The sequence below is a fragment of the Pipistrellus hanaki genome, assembly GCF_964339955.1.
Source record: "Pipistrellus hanaki genome assembly, chromosome: 5".
Classification (NCBI taxonomy): domain Eukaryota; kingdom Metazoa; phylum Chordata; class Mammalia; order Chiroptera; family Vespertilionidae; genus Pipistrellus; species Pipistrellus hanaki.
The window spans coordinates 53,419,621-53,439,434 of record NC_140507.1 but is presented as its reverse complement, the minus strand read 5'-3'; the positions used below and the strand labels follow the sequence as shown (position 1 = coordinate 53,439,434).

At 40.7% G+C, this 19,814-nt stretch overlaps 1 protein-coding gene across 2 annotated transcripts in view; it reads right to left on the bottom strand.

Annotated features, from left to right (window-relative positions):
- Positions 1-10,327, bottom strand: part of LOC311622912 (uncharacterized protein) — a 78,662-nt gene extending 68,335 nt beyond the window's left edge. Inside the window, exons 1-4 of one of the 2 annotated variants that reach the window (XM_084884419.1) lie at positions 10,049-10,327; positions 5,694-5,794; positions 4,298-4,367; positions 1,037-1,167 (exon numbers count right to left, since the gene is read on the bottom strand). In XM_084884419.1, the coding sequence (XP_084740545.1) occupies positions 1,037-1,167; positions 4,298-4,367; positions 5,694-5,794; positions 10,049-10,265 (519 nt within the window). In that variant the 5' untranslated portion in view covers positions 10,266-10,327. The remainder of the gene's footprint in view (positions 1-1,036; positions 1,168-4,297; positions 4,368-5,693; positions 5,795-10,048) is intronic. The other variant, XM_084884420.1, reaches the window with a different exon arrangement.
- Between the last annotated feature and the right edge of the window lie 9,487 nt (positions 10,328-19,814).

The window sequence follows — 19,814 nt, the reverse complement described above, 5'->3', positions numbered from 1 at the left end:
ACATGCTTGGGTTGCAGGCTCCATCCCCAGTAGGGGGCATGCAGGAGGCAGTTGATCAATGATTCTCTCTCATCACTGAAGTTTCTACTAGTATCTCTCCTCTCTCCCTTCTTCTCTGAAGTCAATAAAACAAAAACAAAAAAAAATAAAGTAAATCAGTGGACTGTTATTGCAGCAAATTCACTCCCAGCAGTTAGGAGGATTTAGATGAATTTAAAATATACTATTTACACAGAAATAGGACAGCTCTGCAAGGTTATCTCCACAGCAGTTTTCACAAATCAAGAATCTAAACCTGCACAGAGAGGACATTTAGCAGGCCTATGTGAGCAAGCCAAAGGCTCTACCAAGATAAAGCTAATTAGCAGATCTGTTCTGTTTACTCTCAAACAAACAAGTTCATTGATTTTTTTATGTTCCTGACAGCTAGCACAAGTATCCAAGAGCCCACAAAAATTGCTCGCATTTCACAAGTGAGATTTTACAGCCTTTGAATTTCACAGGCAGCCAAGTTCAGCCTAAGAAAACAGCACCAATGAAAAGCTTGAAACATCTAGCTTTTCAAAGTGAAGTGTTAATTTAAAAAAAAAAAAATTATAATTTCATTTCCCTTCTTATTGTGACATAAAATGTATCACCTGAAGCAAAATCCACCAGCTGGAACCCAAATAATGTTAAGATTAGAAAGGTAGATAATCACTTGTGTTAAAAAACGAACTTCATGTTTAGTAAGAAGCACAATTTCAACTTACACTTCCACGTTCAAAGAAGGGTCCAAAGTTATTCTAAACACTGTCTTCAGTGAGTCAACAAATCTTTCATACCAGGCACATAAATGGTTTATGAACATAAATGGATAATCTAGGCAATGGACATACCAGAATTTCTAGACTAAAGATTAGAGAGAGATTTCTAGAGATCAGTCTGAAGAGTTATACCCAAATCCAATAATTAGATCAAGGTAAACGATCCCAATTGTTCATCACATGACATGATGGCTTCTTGCTTAGGAGTATATCACATAAATGTCAGTAACCTCTCCCAGAATGTCATCTCCAGTGACCACTGCTATTTTCAAATCCACACCAGCCTTCCTGGCCACCTTGTCCAGGGCAGCAGCACACATGAGAGGGTTGGTGCCCCCAGCATTGCTGACCACTCGCACGCCTGCCAGAAGAGAAACACACGGCGGTCACTCTGATACAAGTTCAATCAGCAGTTTTCATTCAGAGGACTGCTTTCTCTTCCCACTGTTTTTCCTTGTTTGTTTTTACCCTTTGGAGGCAAATATACCAAAGGCAATGGCATCCCTATATAATATTTAAGAGGCTGAAGCCACTTCCCGTGTATACGCTCATCAGATGCCCAGCTGGTGACTGATGTGAATGGAGATGTAACTCTTGGGTTCTCATAAAAATATCTGTGGACTATTAAAGAAATGACTAGGTTTAATTTTAAAGATTCTTTGGATTTTCTAAGTAATCCTTTAGAGCAGTGATTCTCAACCTTTCTAATGCCGAAACCCTTTAATACAGTTTTTCATTTTGTGGTGACCTCCAAGCATAAAATTATTTTCGTTGCTACTTCATAACTGTAATTTTGCTACTGTTATGAGTCGTAATGTAAATATCTGTGTTTTCCAATGGTCTTAGGCGAACCACAGGTTGAGAACTGCTGCTGCAGAGCCTAAGACCATCAGAAAACACAGATATTTACATTATGATTCATAACAGGAGCAAAATTACAGTTATGAAGTAGCAACAAAAATAATTTTATGGTTGGGGGTCACCACAACATGAGGAACTGTATTAAAGGGTCCCAGCATTAGAAAGGTTAAGAACCACTGCTCTAGAGGGAACTGATCCAATCAATTCCATTTTGAAAACCCTAATCTTTAATTTGATGTCTGACAGTTATTTGCTGAGTTAGACCACCTGGAAAACTACTAAGTGGCTAAAGAGAGAGTCAACATTTCAGAATTCTAAGGTAGAAAGGACTTGAGTGATCACCTAATCCAGGTGTTCTCATCTTTTAAAGATTCATTATTCTTTTTAAAAAAAAATATGTTTTATTGATTTTGTACAGATAGGAAGGGAGAGAGATAGAGAGTTAGAAACATCAATGAGAGAGAGTCATCGATCAGCTGCCTCTTGCACACCCCCTACTGGGGATATGCCCGCAACCAAGGTACATGCCCTTGACCGGAATCGAACCTGGGACCCTTCAGTCCCCAAGCCGACGCTTGAGCCAAACCGGTTTCGGCAGATTCATTATTCTTTGAGGAATCTGATAAAAACTATGGATTCTCTCCTTAGGCCCGAAGGCTTAGGGGAAACGGCTGCTTTTGCTTATAATTTCAGGGGCATACAGACTCCCTGATACCTAGCCTTGAACATCAGATTAAGAAACCTTGACCAAATCCAACTATCTCATTTAAAAATGAAGAAATTAAGGTGCAGAGACGCTAAGTGACATGTCCAAGGTTGTGCAGCTTGTTAGGGACAGCACCAGGATGAAAACTCTGAGGATCCCACTCCCTGTCTGCTGTCCTCTGTGGTGTCAGACTCTATAGGACTGTGTGGGTGGTTAACGGCCAAATGGCCATCACCCAAAATCTGCAAAGGGCTCTGAATGTTTTGCTGAACCATCCCTATTAACTGGCCAAAGAGTGATTTTTAAGTATAAACTATTAGAATTTATGCCCTTTCTAACTAAGTATATTTTTTATCTGTTTCACTCTCTTCAACCTATTCAGGTACATCTGAATCTACCTCCATCCTCCATCCCCGCCTCCCTCCACCCCACTAACACTTTCTTAAAACTCCCTCCCTTTTGGGTTCTGGTGACTGCACTATCAGGTTCTTCTGTCTTTTCAACAGTTCACCTCTTACCTCCCTCATATTTTATATCTCTACCATCCCTCCTCTTTCAAGGGTTCCCTAAAGCTCAACTCTACTTTTTTTTATATCCAATCCCACTTCTCGCTCCTTAATAAATCCTTCCCAATAATGGATTCAACTAGTACTTTTATTGATTAAAACTCCCTCCATCAAACCTGTTTCTATTCCACCCTCTCATCCAAGCAGTAGTATCTTCAACCTTGTTTGTACTATTATGCCTAACTCTATATTTAGCGTATAGCAAGAGCAGTAGTAGAGGCCCTTGTGTGTTAACTGACAGTTTATGATTCTAAAATGAAAGATAATATACAAATAACAAATTTACTACCAATACTTAAGGTCCATAACAAGTTTGGTTAAGTCTGACACCTTGCTTTCTTTGTGCCTTACTTTCAGGATAACTTATTTTTTTAAAAAAGGACATATAGCTCCCCCTAGAGGAAAATAATGATATTTTAGAAAACAGAAAATCCTAACATATATTCTGAGATTCACCAACAATAAAATTAAAGGGTACATAATAACCACATCAGACTAGCAATTATTAAAAACTATTCATCTTGCCCTAACTGGTTTGGCTCAGTGGATAGAGTATCAGATTACATTCCAAAGGGTCCAGGTTTGATTCCAGTCAAGGCACATGCAGGAGGCAACCAATCAATGTGTTTCTCTCACATTGATATTTCTCTCTGTCTTTTCCTTTCTCTTCCACTCTCTCTAAAAATCAGTGGAAAAATATCCTTGAGTGAGTATTAAAAAAAACCCACAACAACTCTTCATCTTAAAGATCTTAACAACATATTGTAAGGGATTATCCTTCTTAAGCAGAGATATACTTGCAGTACTTAAGAGATTCTCAGTAATGCCACTGGAAGTTACCTCAAGACCCAACTGCAAAAGATTTTCTTTGTTAGCCCAATAAATCAAAGTACTATGGCAAGGCGGTCAGAGTCCCGGATTTGGTTCAAGTATAGTCAGCGGCTTTTATGGATCCCAAGACATCTTCCTAAGATTTGCTCTGAGCCACAGAGACCCAGGGTGAGAGAGTGCAAATCAGTATAATTATAACTCTCTGACTGGAAATCAACCCAAATCTGTTGGTGTGTTAACACTGGTTATATTTTTAAATATCCTTTCACCTAATAACAACTGCCTTCTTTCCTCAGAACCACATCAAAGTGGCTCATAAGGCCTTATAAATGTTAATTAAGTTAATTATTTATTTTTAAGGATATTCTATATAATATAAATATAGTATTTAAATATGTTTAGCTGTATTACATAAACACATATAAATATATATCACATAATATATAAATATATATCATCTCCTTCTTAAAACTTGACATGCAATTAAATACAGAAAGTTAAGATAATTTAAACGTTTTTCAAATTACCTTTTTTGTGAATGTCCTTTATATATGGAGCCATGGCTATTTGTACAAAATCAGGAACATAGCCCAAATCCTAAAATATAAAAATAAATATGTTATCCACTATGAAATGTACTTGGTCAACTCAAAGGCAACAGACTAATCAATCCTTTAATTACTTTCAAGGCTACTTTTAAGTTAAATTTTAAATAATTGTAATATTTATGTTGTCTGAAAAGAACTAATCCCTTATGAATTTGAAGTTATAATAAATTAATAGAAATATCTACATGATATTAAAAATAAACTTAACCTGCATAATTATCAAATACTAGATGAAATAAGAATAACTAAACAAATTAATCATTTTTCTTTTGTGATTGATAGCAGTTTTAACTCCAAATTTTTATTAAAAACTAAAACTCCCAATACTATACATGTCCTCAGCATACCCGTACACTGTCAAGAGAAGGTAATGCTTTCACATTTATTTGGTAGATTATAGAAACTAATGCAGGACACCAACAGGGTGGAGTGGAGTAAGAGTAGTTTAAAGCACAAACTAGATAATTATTATAGTTACATGACTAGGGATTCACTTTTAAATTAACTCTACCAAGTGAAAGAGCTGCTTACATAAACTAAATACCACAAAGTGGATGACATAGCTACACTAAGATTTGGTCTTATTCTCTAACAAGCTGCATGATTTAAATAGTCCTCCAGCCTAATTAGAATTTCTGCTGGGATAGTCCATGCCTGGGACCCATTTCATGGCCTTATGTATTAAAACGAAAATAATTTATTTACTGGATCTAACAAAAATATTTCAAAGTTAGGACTAAGACATTGATCACACAAGCAATTTTTCATGTTAATAAAGCTTTTCATAGTATAATTTTAGTGGCTACATAGGATTTCATTGTCTGGATCTTTCATCATTTACTTAACCATGTCCTTATTGTTGGCCACTTAGGTCTTTCATTTTCTGTGCATGTTATAAATAAGGCTGCATCATCCATCTTTGTGAGCAAAGCTCTTCCACAGTTAGCTGTAGTTCCTTAAGATAATTCTGGCTTAAGTGAAAGTAAATAACGAAACAACTTACATTTTTTCTAATAATGAGACCTAACATTTTAAAGTTTTATAAGTCACTTATGAAAACATTTTCTTGTGCAATTATCTTTTAATGTATCATTTCATGGTAATTAAAATGATTACAATAAGGGGGTGGGAAGAGATCAAACAAAGCACTTGTATGCATATATGTATAACCCATGGACACAGACAACAGTGTGGAAAAGGCCTGGGTGGTGATGGGCTAGAAGGGGCTGTGGAGTGGGGGGACATATGTAATACTTTTAACAATAAAGATTAAAAAATAACAATAATAATTAAATGGTTACAATAATTGACTTACAGGTGATTTTATTTTGGCAGCAGTTAGGAGGCACATAGTTATCTCTGAGAGGTAATCAAAAACCAAATAATCCAGCTTCTCTCCATATAGTAGCTGAGGAACTAGAAGCACAAAGTGTAATTTACTTTCTAAAATTTAAATTTAACAATAATTTAATCAACATTTTTTAAAAGTATGAATGACATTGCATTTTCTTTATGTTATCCAAGATCAGAAGTTGCACACATATGCATATGTGTTTTGTGGGAATTTCCCTAGGAACCCTTTCCGCTTAATGAGATTTTGGTCACTGCACTTAACATCCAAGCACTGCCATACTGGGGTGATAATCCACACACTTCATGATGATTAAAAGAAAAGTAAATTATTATAGAGTAGCAGAAAAATATCTGCAGCCGTGGTAGCCGATTTCCCCATTTCTAGTGCTCTCCCAAATTTATTATTTCCTTCAAATGGCAAGGATCTCTTTGTAAAAAGAAATGACAAATTTTCAATTCATCAGGTGTAAATCTTCTTTGCTATTCCAAACTCATAATCAATTCAGGCAAAAATCAATTTTTCCCCTCACAGCTTTTGGTATGACAGAAATAGGCAAGGTCAAAGGGAATATATAAAATCTGCTCTTACCAAGCTACTGGTATTCTCCTCCCGTTATTCTAAAATAACTGGTTTTTGTCATTAAAAACCTTGAAGGCAATTCTCAAAGTAAAACACAAGAGACATAAAAGTCTAAAGAAAAATGCTATTATACAATAAGATATGCTGTCCTCCTAAACAGTGTGTGTTTAAGGGTAGGAGCTTTGTCAGAATCTGGTGTCCCTGTCGTCAGCTTTGTACCTGATGGTACTTAGCAAAAGTTGGTTGTTTACATGAGAGTACATTTCAAATCAGCTCTTCTCGAAGGTTTCTTCATATCTCTCTTCATATCTCTCAATTTTCATAAGCTATCATGGCATACCCCAGGATTACTTAAGCCCTGAATCTTATTAACTGCCACAGAATTCTTTATTCTGGCATGGTGAAATTCCTAAAACATACTGTAAATATTCTATGCAAAGGTTTCTCACAAGTAGAAACATTTTCCACTAGGTTAGGGACTTGACCAAGCCAAGTCTTGCATGACTCCATAAAATAAATAGAGTTGGAAGTATTTATTAATTATTGAGATAGTCATTTACCTATTTTTCCCAGTATAATGCAACTACTATATATATATATAATCTTAAGTGACCATCCAACCAGTAGTTATGATGCTCAACGCAGGAGCAGAAACCACAGGCATGGAAACATGGAACAGACTAATGAATCTCAGAGGGAAGGAGGAAGTGGAAGGGCGGGAAGAGATTAACCAAAAATCTCATATACATACTAGAGGCTCGGTGCACAGATTTGTGCACCAGTGGAGTCCCTCAGCCTGGCCTGCATCTTCTCACAATCTGGGGCGCCTCAGGGAGTGTCAGAGAGCCATTTTTAGCCCGATCCCTGCAGGCCAGGCCAAGGGACCCCCACCTGTGCATGACTTTGTGCACCAGGCCTCTAGTACCATATAAGACAGATAGATGGCTCTTACCATCATAAAAGAGTAAACTCAGAAATGATGTACATAAAAAGCAACATTAAAATAGGAGAATTATTGAAAGATAAGGAGCCCAATAATTAATGCTGTGTTACTAGTATTCCTCCACGACAGGTGAGCTCAGAAAGATCACAAGCAACTATGTTGGGATACGTACCCTGTTTCCCCAAAAATAAGACAGTGTCTTATATTAATTTTTTCTCCCAAAGTTGCGCTAGGTCTTATTTTCAGGGATGTCTTATCTTTCCATGTGCTAGGTCTTATTTTCGGAGGATGTCTTATTTTCGGGGAAACCATCCAAAATGTCCATCAATCTCCAGCTAAGCCATTCTATAGACAGCACATGGAACAGAATCTTCCATCAGTAACTTCAGAGAAGGAAGAAATATCTCACTTTGGGACTTTATGCCAAGATGTTCAGCAACTGGGCAAAATCGAAACAGGCACAAGTGGTAAAATCCAGCTGCATATCCTAACATGGGTTTTAGAGCAGGAAAAGTCCACGTTGGAGACATAAATGTAGACTCTTCCAAGGTACTGATGTTAAATATTATAGAGGAGAGCACCTATGCCTGGGACACTCCAAACACTAGCTTTTAAGAAGAAGAGGAACTAGTCAAAGAGACTGGGAAGGAAAGGGCAGGAAAGGAGGAAAACTTCATGAGACTTCAAGAAGAAAACATTTTAAAGAGACAGTGATCAATTTAGTTACTACTACTACTGATAGGTCAAGGAATAGGAGGGCCAATATTGACTCCTCAATTAGGAGCCATTGGTTAAATGGGTGGAGGTTATTAGTCCCAGCTTCTCCTGAAATAAGAAATACAAGTTTCTGGCCTGGCCGGCATGCTCAGTAGTTAGAGCACTGACCCGTGTACGGAAGGGTCACGAGCTTGATTCCCGATCAAGGGCATGTACCTGGTTGCAGGTTCGATCCCTGAACCCAGCAGAAGGATGCAGAAGGCCGGCCCCAACTGGGGCTATGCGGCCCCAACCAATCAGTATGTCTCTCTCACATCAATGTTTCCTTCTTCTCCCTTCCTAGCACTCTCTAAAAATCAATGGAAAAATATCCTTGGGTGAGGATTAATAACAACAACAAAAAAGGAAGAAGAAAAGAAAAACAAAGTTCCAAGAGATTAAATAAATTGAACACCAAGATCACAGGTCATTAGTCAGTTAGCAGCAGACCTGGGCCCAGAACCCACAATGAACACAAGCCTTCAGAAGTGAGTCATGTTTCTTGAATCCCAGGGCAGGCCCTTCTTCAATAACATATTATGATGTCAACTTCCCCTTGGTGACTGTGATGCAGAAGGAGACCTCTAAAAGAACATTAAGACCTTAACCAAAAAGGAATAAACATCAGTATTAGAATTGCAGGGCACTATGACCGTGAGGCAGAGACAATACCCTTCACATCAAATGAAATAGGCAGACCCTGCAAATCACAGCAAGCCCAGGTGTCAAAACACACTGCAAAACAAAGAAATGCTTACATCTCCTCCAAGGGAATTCTCTGGGCATAGTATTTCGCTAGGTGACTTCCATGTAAATAAGTTGATCAATAAATCCCCCCAGGCCCAATTCCCATATGTTACTACGGTAGCTCTACGTATAAGCAGGGCTTGAATAATGGGATCTGATTCCCCACCCTTTTTTCTTCACCTGATTTTTTTTATTTTTTATCTTTACCTGAGGATATTTTTTTTATTGGTGGTTAGGGAGAGTGGAAGAGAGAGGGAAAGACAGAAAGAAACATCGATGTGAGAGGAAACACATGGATTGGTTGGCTCCTGCATGAGCCCCGACCAGGGCCCAGGCCTGGAGGAGTCTGCAACCAAGGTAAGCGTGCCCTTGACAGGAATCGAACCCCAACCTGGGACTCTTCAGTCAGCAGGTAGATGCTCTATGCAGCTAGGGCCACCTGATTTCTTTATCAAGGTGCCCAAAAGGAGGGAGAGGGAGAATACACTTTTACTTTAGGTTTTCGTTTTAAATTACATTTTCATTTTAAGATTTAAGAAATTCTAACACATTTCTAGGGGGACAGAGGCACAAGAGAGTCGTCCTAAACCATTTAGAGATCCTTTGATGCCCGTTTTCACAGTCCCAACTGCTCCCCTCAAATCACAACCACCAAAGGCCAAGGAGTCACTCTGCTGCCAAAGTCCGCGGGACGATTTTGCAGAAAGTGAAGCGTCCCAAAGGGAAGACGGGGAAGGGTGGAGGAAAAGAAGGATCGGATCGACTCTGAACTGACTTGTTACTCAGGGTGGAGGGAGGGAGTGGCTGAAGTTTCCAGGAGAGAGAGGAAGGCGGGCACTTTGCAGGGAGAGGCGGAGCCAGAGCTGGCACCCGGCCCCCTCGGCCCAGGGAGAGGGGGAAGGTCGCCGCCAGGCTGGGACGCGGGGCGCAGGACAGCCCGGTCGCGGGGCTCGAACCCTTCCAGGGTTCCCAGCGCCCTGACTCCGGGCACCAATCCTAAGGTGACCGGACGTCCCGCTTTTGGCGGGACAGTCCCGATTTTGAACAATCTGTCCCGCGGCGTTTTAAAAAGATTCCGATTTTTTAAAACGCCGCGGGACAAATTGTTAAAACTCGGGACTGTCCCGCCAAAAGCCGGACGTATGGTCACCTTAGCCAATAATCCCCGCACGCGGTGTCCCTCCGGGGCTGCAGCTCACCCTCGCGCCGCCCCGCCAGCCTCCCCTCCCGGGGAAGCGGGCGCAGAGGGGCTCGGTGGCGGGATCGCCCGCGCGGATCGCAGTCCCGTTACCTGCGGCCGCCGTGTCTCCCCAGAAGGCGGAGGCGCAGCCGAGACGCACCGCGCAGCCCCGGGACCGAGGCCGTTCGTGCGCGCCGGCCTGCGCCCCACGCGTACCCAGGGCCCGGCGTCCTGCGCCCCAGGCGGCCGCCCGCGGGAGCCCGAGCCCGAGCCCGAGCCCGAGCCGGACTGCCGCCCGCAGCTGGCACAGCGGCCCGACAGGGCTCATGGCGCCTGATCCACGCCCGAGAGCCCGGCGCCCTGGCGTCTGCTCCGGGGAGGAACCCTGCCCCGCGCGCCCCCTCCTGGCCACGCCCCGCCCGCGCCGCAGCCCGGGCCGCGGGGCCCTGGTCCTGCCACCCGGGGCTGCAGCTCCAGGGACTGCGATCATCACTAGGAAACAGAAGAGAAGGGTTGCTGGTTCAACTCCTCTCCTCTGTTCCTTGCAGTGTTTCCCAAAGTGTGGTACGAGTACCCCCAGGGGTACGGGAAGAGTTTGGTGGGGATATGCACTGCACCGTGCTTAGCTGCGCCTAATTCTTTCTCATGAGTACGAGGGGTTACGGAAATTATAGAAGGGGTACACATATGTCAAAAGTTTGGGAAACACTGCAAGGATCCTCACGCCCCCTTCCCTTTCAAATTCTGAATTTGAGAAGGAAAAAATCAAAAACCAGTAAGTTAAAGTTACAAGGGGGCCCCTGACTTCTCTTCCAAGGAGCTAGAGAATTACACCAATGCCAGCTTTCCTTCTACAGCCAGGCCAGTGAAGAAACTAGTTACAAGAAACGAATCTAAGAGCTTGACTCGTTTTATTGACGTTGTAGGCTTTTGGGGTCATGTTTTAACATTTTTAATGTTTATTAACACATTAAGTAGAACAACCCAATGAGATGGATAATGCAATGGTCCCCAGTGCACAATTGATGAAACTCAACACAAGCGAAGTAGGTTCCCAGGGTCACACAGCTAGAAGGCATAAAGCTGGAATTGAAACCCAGGCAGTCTAGCTCCAGCATCCACACTCTCGGCTCTCAGGGTACACTCCCCAGTTAGAAAATAATAATAATAATAATAATAATAATAATAATAACTGTGATCTCATGTAATCCCCACAACAAACCAACCAGGCGGGTACTGCTATTGTCTCCATCTTATAGGCAAGGAAACTTAGGCACAGTGAGGCTAGTAATGGAGCTAGAAATTGGTGCTGGCAAGACACTAGCAGCCAGTTTGATCCTTAACTACTATTGAAGGGGAGATGCGAGTCGTGGAGAAGGAGAAGAAATTGCCTACAAAGTGTGTGACACTTCATACACTTCACATACTGAGGCCCAGTCCCTCCTGTCCTTCCTCAGGCTTAACATTGGGTGGGCTGGTCTTTTCAAGTAGCCCCACCATTCCTGCCCTCCCCTGGCCATAAGGGGGCCCGGGACTGAACTCGGAGCCACCCTAAGGTCCAGCAGGTTTGCCGCCAGCTGGGACAACTCTCTGAGTTGGGCATAGCATACTTAAAGGGCCTTCCCATGTGAGCTTCATCCCTTTTGCGGCCAGGCCCCCAGGATGCTCTGGGAAGGCATAACCAGGGGCGCCGGTACCACCAAACCCTCTTCCCTCCTACTTTGGGAACATTGTAGCTATCTGAAGTAGAATAAGAGCACCAAGAAGAGGCACAGAGGATGTGTAAGGCCATGACCAAATTAACTTGATTTATTTCAGTTTATGAAGTTCATTTCTTTCTCCCCACGGAGGCAAGGCCTATCTTGCTCAATGTAGTGAGTTCCGGCAATTCTGGGGCTGATCATGGAAAAACCTTATGATCATAAGGAGGGAGGAGCACACAGCAAGCTTTATTTGGGCAACACTTTGACAAGTGTGCATGCAGGAGTGGGACAGAAGAGTCCCACGCAGCCTGGGACCATCCAGAGGCTGTGGCCGCCCAGGGCAACCCCTCAGAACAATAGGAAGGTAAGGGAACAGCCCAGGGAGTGATGGGATGGGAGAATGGACTCACCTGTCTAGGTGCAGCCACTCAGCCATCCCTCTGGGAGTCTCTGGGTCAGGGAGCTTGCCAGGCCAGCAGCAGAGTGGGGTCTTTAATTGCTACAAAGTTATACAACTTTGACCAGCAAATATTGAGTGTAGTTTCTCAAAGTATGCAAAGCAGGCCGGTTCTCAATAACTAAAAGTCTGCTTATTGGTGCTGTGTTTAAAACAGTTGAGTGTGTTTTAAATATGAGAATTAGATGCTGGTGCCTGCAGGCTTTTGAGTTCATGGGTCCCAGTTTGCTGTGAAGAAATCAACAACCCAGAAACCAATATACGGGGCCATCTTTGGCTTATTACTATAACATCCTAAGATCCAGTAGGAAGTACACCCAAACACTCTCAGAATCCACAGCTCCACCAGGTCAAGTCTCTCTCAGGCACGTCACACTCAAATTCTGAGTTCAGGGTTCTGGCCTGATCCACTTTGAATATTGGTGATTGAAACTGGCTGATGATTTATTCCTACATTGCCATCCCTCTGCACAAAGGCAGAGGAATCTAACATTCAGACAACCAATTATACACATACAGAAGGAGTGGGTTGTGGGATATTTTACCTATAAGACTCTGTGAGGCAGTTTGCATAGATAAGTACGTAGCCACAACCCTGGGCCTGTTGTTGTCTAAGAATGAAACAACTTCACCAGCAGGTGTCCCTGTTACATTACTTATCAGGAAGAGTCTGGCTCCCTTGATAGGGCCTTAAATAAAACATACTTCTGGTTGTTTATATTCTGATCCCTAGCTCCAGTAAGTGCTATGTAATCACAGCCATCAACAATGACATATGTGGCATTAAACCCATTTACTATTCAATCCAACAGATTCCTCCAAGCTTCTCAGGAAATTCAACACAACTAGGAGGTAAACGTCACAGAATAATGAACAAATTCCATTTACTACTAGACAATCCACCTACTTCTGGCTCCTTAGAATATGAAATAAGTAAAGTGACTACTCCACTGCTCCTTCCAGATTATCAGATATACCCAACAGCAAAGGGACTCTCCATCCATAGAATAGTGTTCATTATTCTTTAATTTGAAAGCATTCCAAGGCCCAGATACATAGGTAAACTCAAGCCCCCAGGGCTTTGGCCTATCTGTAGGATTGATGCATGTGGCAGGGACTGAGCTGTTCTTTTGTACTCTGTTCTGTTAGATTTAAAGTCAGGCCCAACTTCTGTCCTCAGGCCCTTTTGATTTTCACACCTTCTTTTCTTCTTGGAAACCCTCATTTCCCCTTGTAGGTAAAATATTGGCCAACCCTCCCATTGACTCAGCATTGGTTCTCATTCCCAAAGCCCTGTCTTCAGCATTCCAATACCATCACCTAGGAGAGGTTTCAGTACTGCTCAAGGTTACAATGTTAGAAAATGGACTCCTTCTTTGTCTCCCCTAAATCGGTTCCTCCTTCTTAATTTTTCTACTTATGTTAATTATCAACTCTTCTTTTCCTCTGAGTTATTATCTTTGACCTCTTCCTCCTTTGGCTCTTCCCCCTAATTCAACCCTTCTTTCCTAAACAGACTTGTCTTTTCTAGTCTACTGCTATAAAATGCTTGAATGTTTCCCAACTATTTCTTGTACACCTCCTATGTGTAACGACCTCTACAATGTGTTAAGTCATTGGGCATGAAACCAATCTATTTGTCATTCTTTTGGCAGCATTAAAACAATACTCTTAGCAACAGATGTCAGTAAGTTGATACCAAAAATTTAATTTTTAACTTAAATAGGAGAAACTGATGCAGCTTGGTTAAAAAAAAAAAAACACTATTTGGAACAATAAATAATTTCAGTGTGCTTTCAGTATAAAATGTAACAGAGGAATTGAATGATCTTTGAAATTGCCCAATAGAAATCAGCTTCCTTGTGTAAAGCAGGAATGATTACCCTTTACACAGTGTGAGGCAGTGGGGTCTCCTACTCTCCTGCACATAGTAATCACCCGGGGAAGCTGGCTCATAAATGCAGACCCCTGGGGTCCATATCCAGCTACTCTGATTCAGTAGATCTGCAAGGGGGGCAAGGACCTGCATTTTAAAACAAAATAAAAATCCAAGGAGTATTTTTAAGAAACAGTCATGCAGAAGAAAAGTCTAAGCACTTGAAATAGAATACTGTTCTTAATCATGAAATTGCTTCACACAGCTACTCTTGTCACCTAATTGTGTTAGTTCAGTCTATAATTCTCTGCCAATAGTTGACTGTCTCCTCTAATTTTTGTCTTTAGAAGCTCATATATTTGGTTTCTAGTTTTATCTCAGATTTAAATTCTAATCTTGGTAAAAGTAACACCTTAGGCCAGATTAGTATTTCATGCTTCACTACACATGAATTTCTCAGATCCTGTTCTTGGGAGAGCAGGAAGGAAGTAGGGATTCCTGAAAGGAGAAGGTGACACCATGCACCCCAGTAGGGTAGGATATTGGGGCAAAGCTGGGAGTCGGTGGTATGTTTTCTTACACCAGACAGAGATGTGGAAGTCTGAGGTTTAATGGCAGGTTATAGTTGAGGAATGGGGTGAGGAATCCAAGATCCTGATTCCAAACACCCTTGCGGGAACTTCCCAAATGTAAGCCAGGTCTCCCTCTTAGTGGTGCTGGCATGGGACATAGGTGAGTGAGCTGGGCTAAACATGGGACCAGGACAGACAGACCTAAGGAGAGGGGCAGGTAAAGCCCCTTGGCTTTCTTCACCATACACTCTCTCTCTGGTCCTGTGTGTTTTAAACACTTTCCCTTACGTTAGTGCAAATGCCCGACAGAGCTCTGAAACACACTCTACCAATCCTCTCATCTCCCAAACCTCCCAGTATTTTATTTAACTTTGGTAAGGTTGTACGGTTTGTTTTGGCCCCACTTGTTCCAGGCACATGGGAGTAGCTCAGGGCCTGTTTGTGGCCTTGTCTCCATATACTCCATACAGTGGATCAGAGCAGTGACCAGTAGCTCTTGGAAATTCCTCCTAGTGCTGTGGCATCCTGGGATTTGCCCAGCCCATTTTATGGACACCATTTAAACTTGGGTTTGTTTTAAAGTGTTATACAGTTTGGCTTTCGTTTTCCAAAAATTAAGTACACGTGAAGTCCCCTTCAGTCAACGAGTCACAGTGACCGTGACTCTCTGCTCCTGAGGCCACTCAAATGGGGCCATAGAAGAGTCACCATGGTTTGTCCGAGTTTCACAACTGCCCTGCCCTGTGGCATCTGATGACCTTGTTACATCTGTGAACAGCTTTTGCTCGGAGACAGGTGCTTTTGAGGCAGGTGTACTTTGTCTTTTCTTTTCTTGACTGATCTTGTAAGCCCTTAATGGTCATGTGCTTGGTCTCAAATGGCATTTTAATATTTTATTTTAGTGTTTTGAGCAATATTTACTACTTAATAATGGTTTATGAAAACACACTTTATTCACTCAACAAATATTTATTGAGTTCACTGCGTTAAGTGCTGCAGATACCAGCAGATAAAAAGCCTTGCCTTCCTGGGGATTACATAAAATTTATTTTCATTAATTTATTTTTGCTGATTATAACAATACCTTAACATTTCATGGGATTTTGAGACCTCATTTAGAATATCTGGCTAATAAGTTATATTGAGCATATTTTTTGTGCAGAACCTTAAATACGAGGCTGAGAAGTTTGTATTTATTGATAATAGGATAAGAGCTAGGGAGTCCTTGAGGAGAATGACATCATCAGAACACCAGCATAGGACACGGACGGACCAAGACAATAGTGTTCAGCTGGGCTTCGTGGTTGTTGACACTGGGCTAGCATTCACAGGGTTCCTCTACTTTATTTTCACTCTGTCTCTTATCTGGATTTGCCAAATCTCTGACAGCCCCAAATAAAAACTTATCTACATATTGGCTTCCAACTGCCCACCCTTCAGGAGGCCTGTAGGTGGCAATAGTGAGCCATCCATGAGCTTTGTAAATAACCCCACAATTTGTAACTACCGTGTTTCCCCGAAAATAAGACCTAGCGCATGGAAAGATAAGACATCCCCTGAAAATAAGACCTAGCGCAATTTTGGGAGAAAAAAAATTAATATAAGACACTGTCTTATTTTCGGGGAAACAGGGTAGCCTTTAACCAATTTGGGGGTGCATATTTGAGTAAGAATTATTTCGGGAATTTTCCTAGGAGAATCCCATAGGAGCTACAGGCAGTTCATTTCAGGATGATATGAAAAAGAGATGAGAAAAAGGAGCCTCCCATCCCACAATGAGATGGTGCCATATTAATTATCCATGAAGTGATCATGGGGAAACTAACGTAATAAAGCACATTGGATGAGATCCACAGGAAGTGTTGGTATAAGATTATCAGGTAGTTTTCTGAAAAGAGGGCTGTGTGCCTAAGCAAGTGGTTTCCTGGATGTGGGTAAACAGAATTTCCTCCTTGCTGTTTGTCAAAAAATGAAACACTGTGTTCTAAATTTTGACTTATTTTGTTTCTTTGCAGATGAGCATGTCCCAGTTAGTCCTGCAGGAAGGCCACTTTACAGGAACCTACTGGCACAAGAGTTATCAACTAAGAATGTGGCTGACACTCTGCTCTTCCTTGCAAAACGTTCAGTAAATATTTGGGCTTTTACAAATCGAACCTTTGCTCCCCAAGTGGAGGTCACTGCTCCACCACTCAAGGTAAAGCACACACAGCAACCCCCACTTCAAGAAGGGTAACCTAAGGGTAAGCAAGGTTCTCCCAAATGTCAATAAGTTAACTTTTATACACTGCGTAGTATTCTTTTATGGATTTAATTTTGAATAGAAAGGACTATAAGTGCAATCACAGTTGGATAGTAAAGTAACCCAAGTAGTTAGAATTTAACACAGAGATACAGGACATACTTAATTTGTCTTCATTCAAGATGGAAGCTTAAAGTAAATGTGGCCATTAAGCTAAGATGTCTTTTTATTGACCTCATAACATTTTCTATTCTTCTAACCTTCCCTCTTTCTTTGGGAATATTATATAATTTTTCCCCTCGAAGAATCTTTATTTGAGAAGATCACGAGAATTTTCATCAAACAGAGGAATGTAACATTATTTGGTTGTTACCGCACTTACTCTTGTAATTATTCCGCTGATCACATCTAGTGATGAAAATTGTTTCAAAGGGTAAGGGGTCTCAAGTTGTAATTTATGTGAAGCTAGAAACAAGCAAACAAACCAACCAAGAACTCAGTAACAGACTAATTGGCACAGCAAACCCTTAAATCTGACTTTTCCATTCCAATCAGTCTGAATCCAGGGCAGCCTCAGAGCATTCCTTGATTTCCGGCCAGTATTAAAAACGGCTGATTCTTGGCCATTTTTGTCTCTGGGTGTAATTCTGATTGGGACAATCCTTCTTGTTTTAGGCACTGGCTTGCTTAACTTTCTAAATCTCAACCAAAGCACCCCTGCCCCTTGGTCCAATGCCCCAGCTGGTACATCTGATGGAGCTTGATAAAGTTCAGAAGCTCAAAACCCAGCATATTGTTCACAGACTCAAAAAACATTTTCATTTTCACTTTCCTTGGGTTATTTTTATAAACAAAGCAAATATGATAACAGATAACTTGTTTCCCTTACTGGGATATTTTTACTAAGGTTGGACTGATTTTCAACCGGCCAACAAATCATTTTCTTCCTGCCTATTTTGAGGAAATCCAATTCCAAGGTGTCAGGTAACCAGTATACATTTAACTTAAGTCTATAAATAGTTTACTTATTAGAAAAATGGTTATATCATTGTCAGCCTTGAGTCAAGCTTCCTGGGACCTTCGATGAATGTATCTTTCTTTAAAGTACTGAGAGAATTCAGTTCATCTAATTTTATTGAACTTGACCATGTAGTCAGCATTGAAAAACTGGTTCTGCCTATAATTGGACAGAAAATACAAACATCATAAAACAATTAAAATTCAGGTTTGAGAAAGACTGTAAAAGACCATCCAACCACCTTGTTTCTAACGCAGAGAGGAAGCTAGAGAGGCATATCAGATAGACCTAGATAGATGCAAATATATGTTCATATAATCTCATATACATATATACATAAACACATCATATTTTAAAATCCATAACCTCTGCTAGCACCTCTTTCCACCCATGAATTGTTTTCATAGTAACATCTTGTATTTGTATGCTACCTTAGATCAAGAAGTGTTTTGTGATTATATTTAGAAGCATGATTGAGAGTACAGGCATTGGGCCTAAGGATCTGAATCCCTGTTCTGGAACAATGATCTTGCATATATCACTGTAACCTCTCAAAGATCCTCTTCATTTAAGAGTTGCAGATAACTATATCTCCCTCTAAGCTTGTTCTGAGGATTACATGAGAGACCATGCAAAATAGCAATAACTAAACTACAGCATGACCATGAGCATTAAGAAGATACTCAACACTGGTGTTTTTTTCTGTTATTCCTTCATGCCTACATCATTTTCCCCAGGTCAAGAATTTAAAGTAACTCTACCAAATCAAATTTGAATTCAGCAATAACTTGGGAGCATAAATGAACAAAACAGACAAGAGACTCTTAGAGTGACTTATTAATGTACATGAAGACTGTTAGCAGTAGATGTTATATTTTCAAATCAGAACACAAGTGGCTGGTAGATAACTTGGGAAATCATTATTTTAATAAACAAGCACCTTGACCTCTGAACTAAATTAAATGATTATTTTGGCTTACATACTATCTGTTCTTTTTTTCTCCGAAAACAAACCTAGAAGTAGAGGAAATTTAAGAAATATTGTTTTCTCCTGGAATTTGTTAATCATTTATAATTTATCAGAGGAAAAAACTGGCCCAAACCTGGAAGAGAACAGGTAGTTAAAATGTAAAAAACCTAGTGACTGAAAGCAGGGCCAATGTAGGTCACTAAATCACTGTGGGCCATTTTTTCTCAGCGAACATCTTACCTAATAGGATTCTGATTTACAATTTGAGATTGTAGTAAAAAGTAAATGTTCTCTTTAAAATTATGATACCACATCTCAGATTCCAACACAAGTCAGCAAAAAGCCAAAAATACAAGTATTACTAAAATGGAATAAGATGGAATTTCCAATTTCTTTAAGTGTTTATCAGTCTTGTGCATATGAGATTACGTATTCTCTCTATGTAAGATTTAACACAAAGTGATGAATTGCTACCTTAAATCCAATAAATCAATATTTTACGGTCTTCCACAAGAAGAACCACAATGACAGACAGTATGTTCTATTTGGCACACAGTGCTTGAACTCTGGTTGCAATTACACCTTCTCACAAAGCGTCTAGTCTAGGTTTATAATCATTTCATCTTTGATTGGTCGAATTAATTTAGGTGGAGTCTCCACCTAAGTGACACAGCCAGATGTTTTCTTCTCCGTGGAGCATTACAAAATCAGTCTGCAGTTAGTACCAACAGACCATTGATTAGAAACAACTTTTTGTACCTGGAACAACAATATTTGGTCCCCATGAGCCATATATGCCAATAATGGTTACTCTACAATACTGTGAAATAAAATACTTATTTATACAAATTCCAATTGTCAATTTGAAACATTTGGTAATTCATAAGCCTTATAAACATTTATTTAACATTTTCTGTGAATCAGGCAATGTGCTCAACACATCATTTCATTGAATCCCAGTAACAGTTCTGTGAAGTATTATTGTCAATAATTTCTTCTATTTGATTAATGCAGATATTGAAACTCAAAAAAGTTAAGT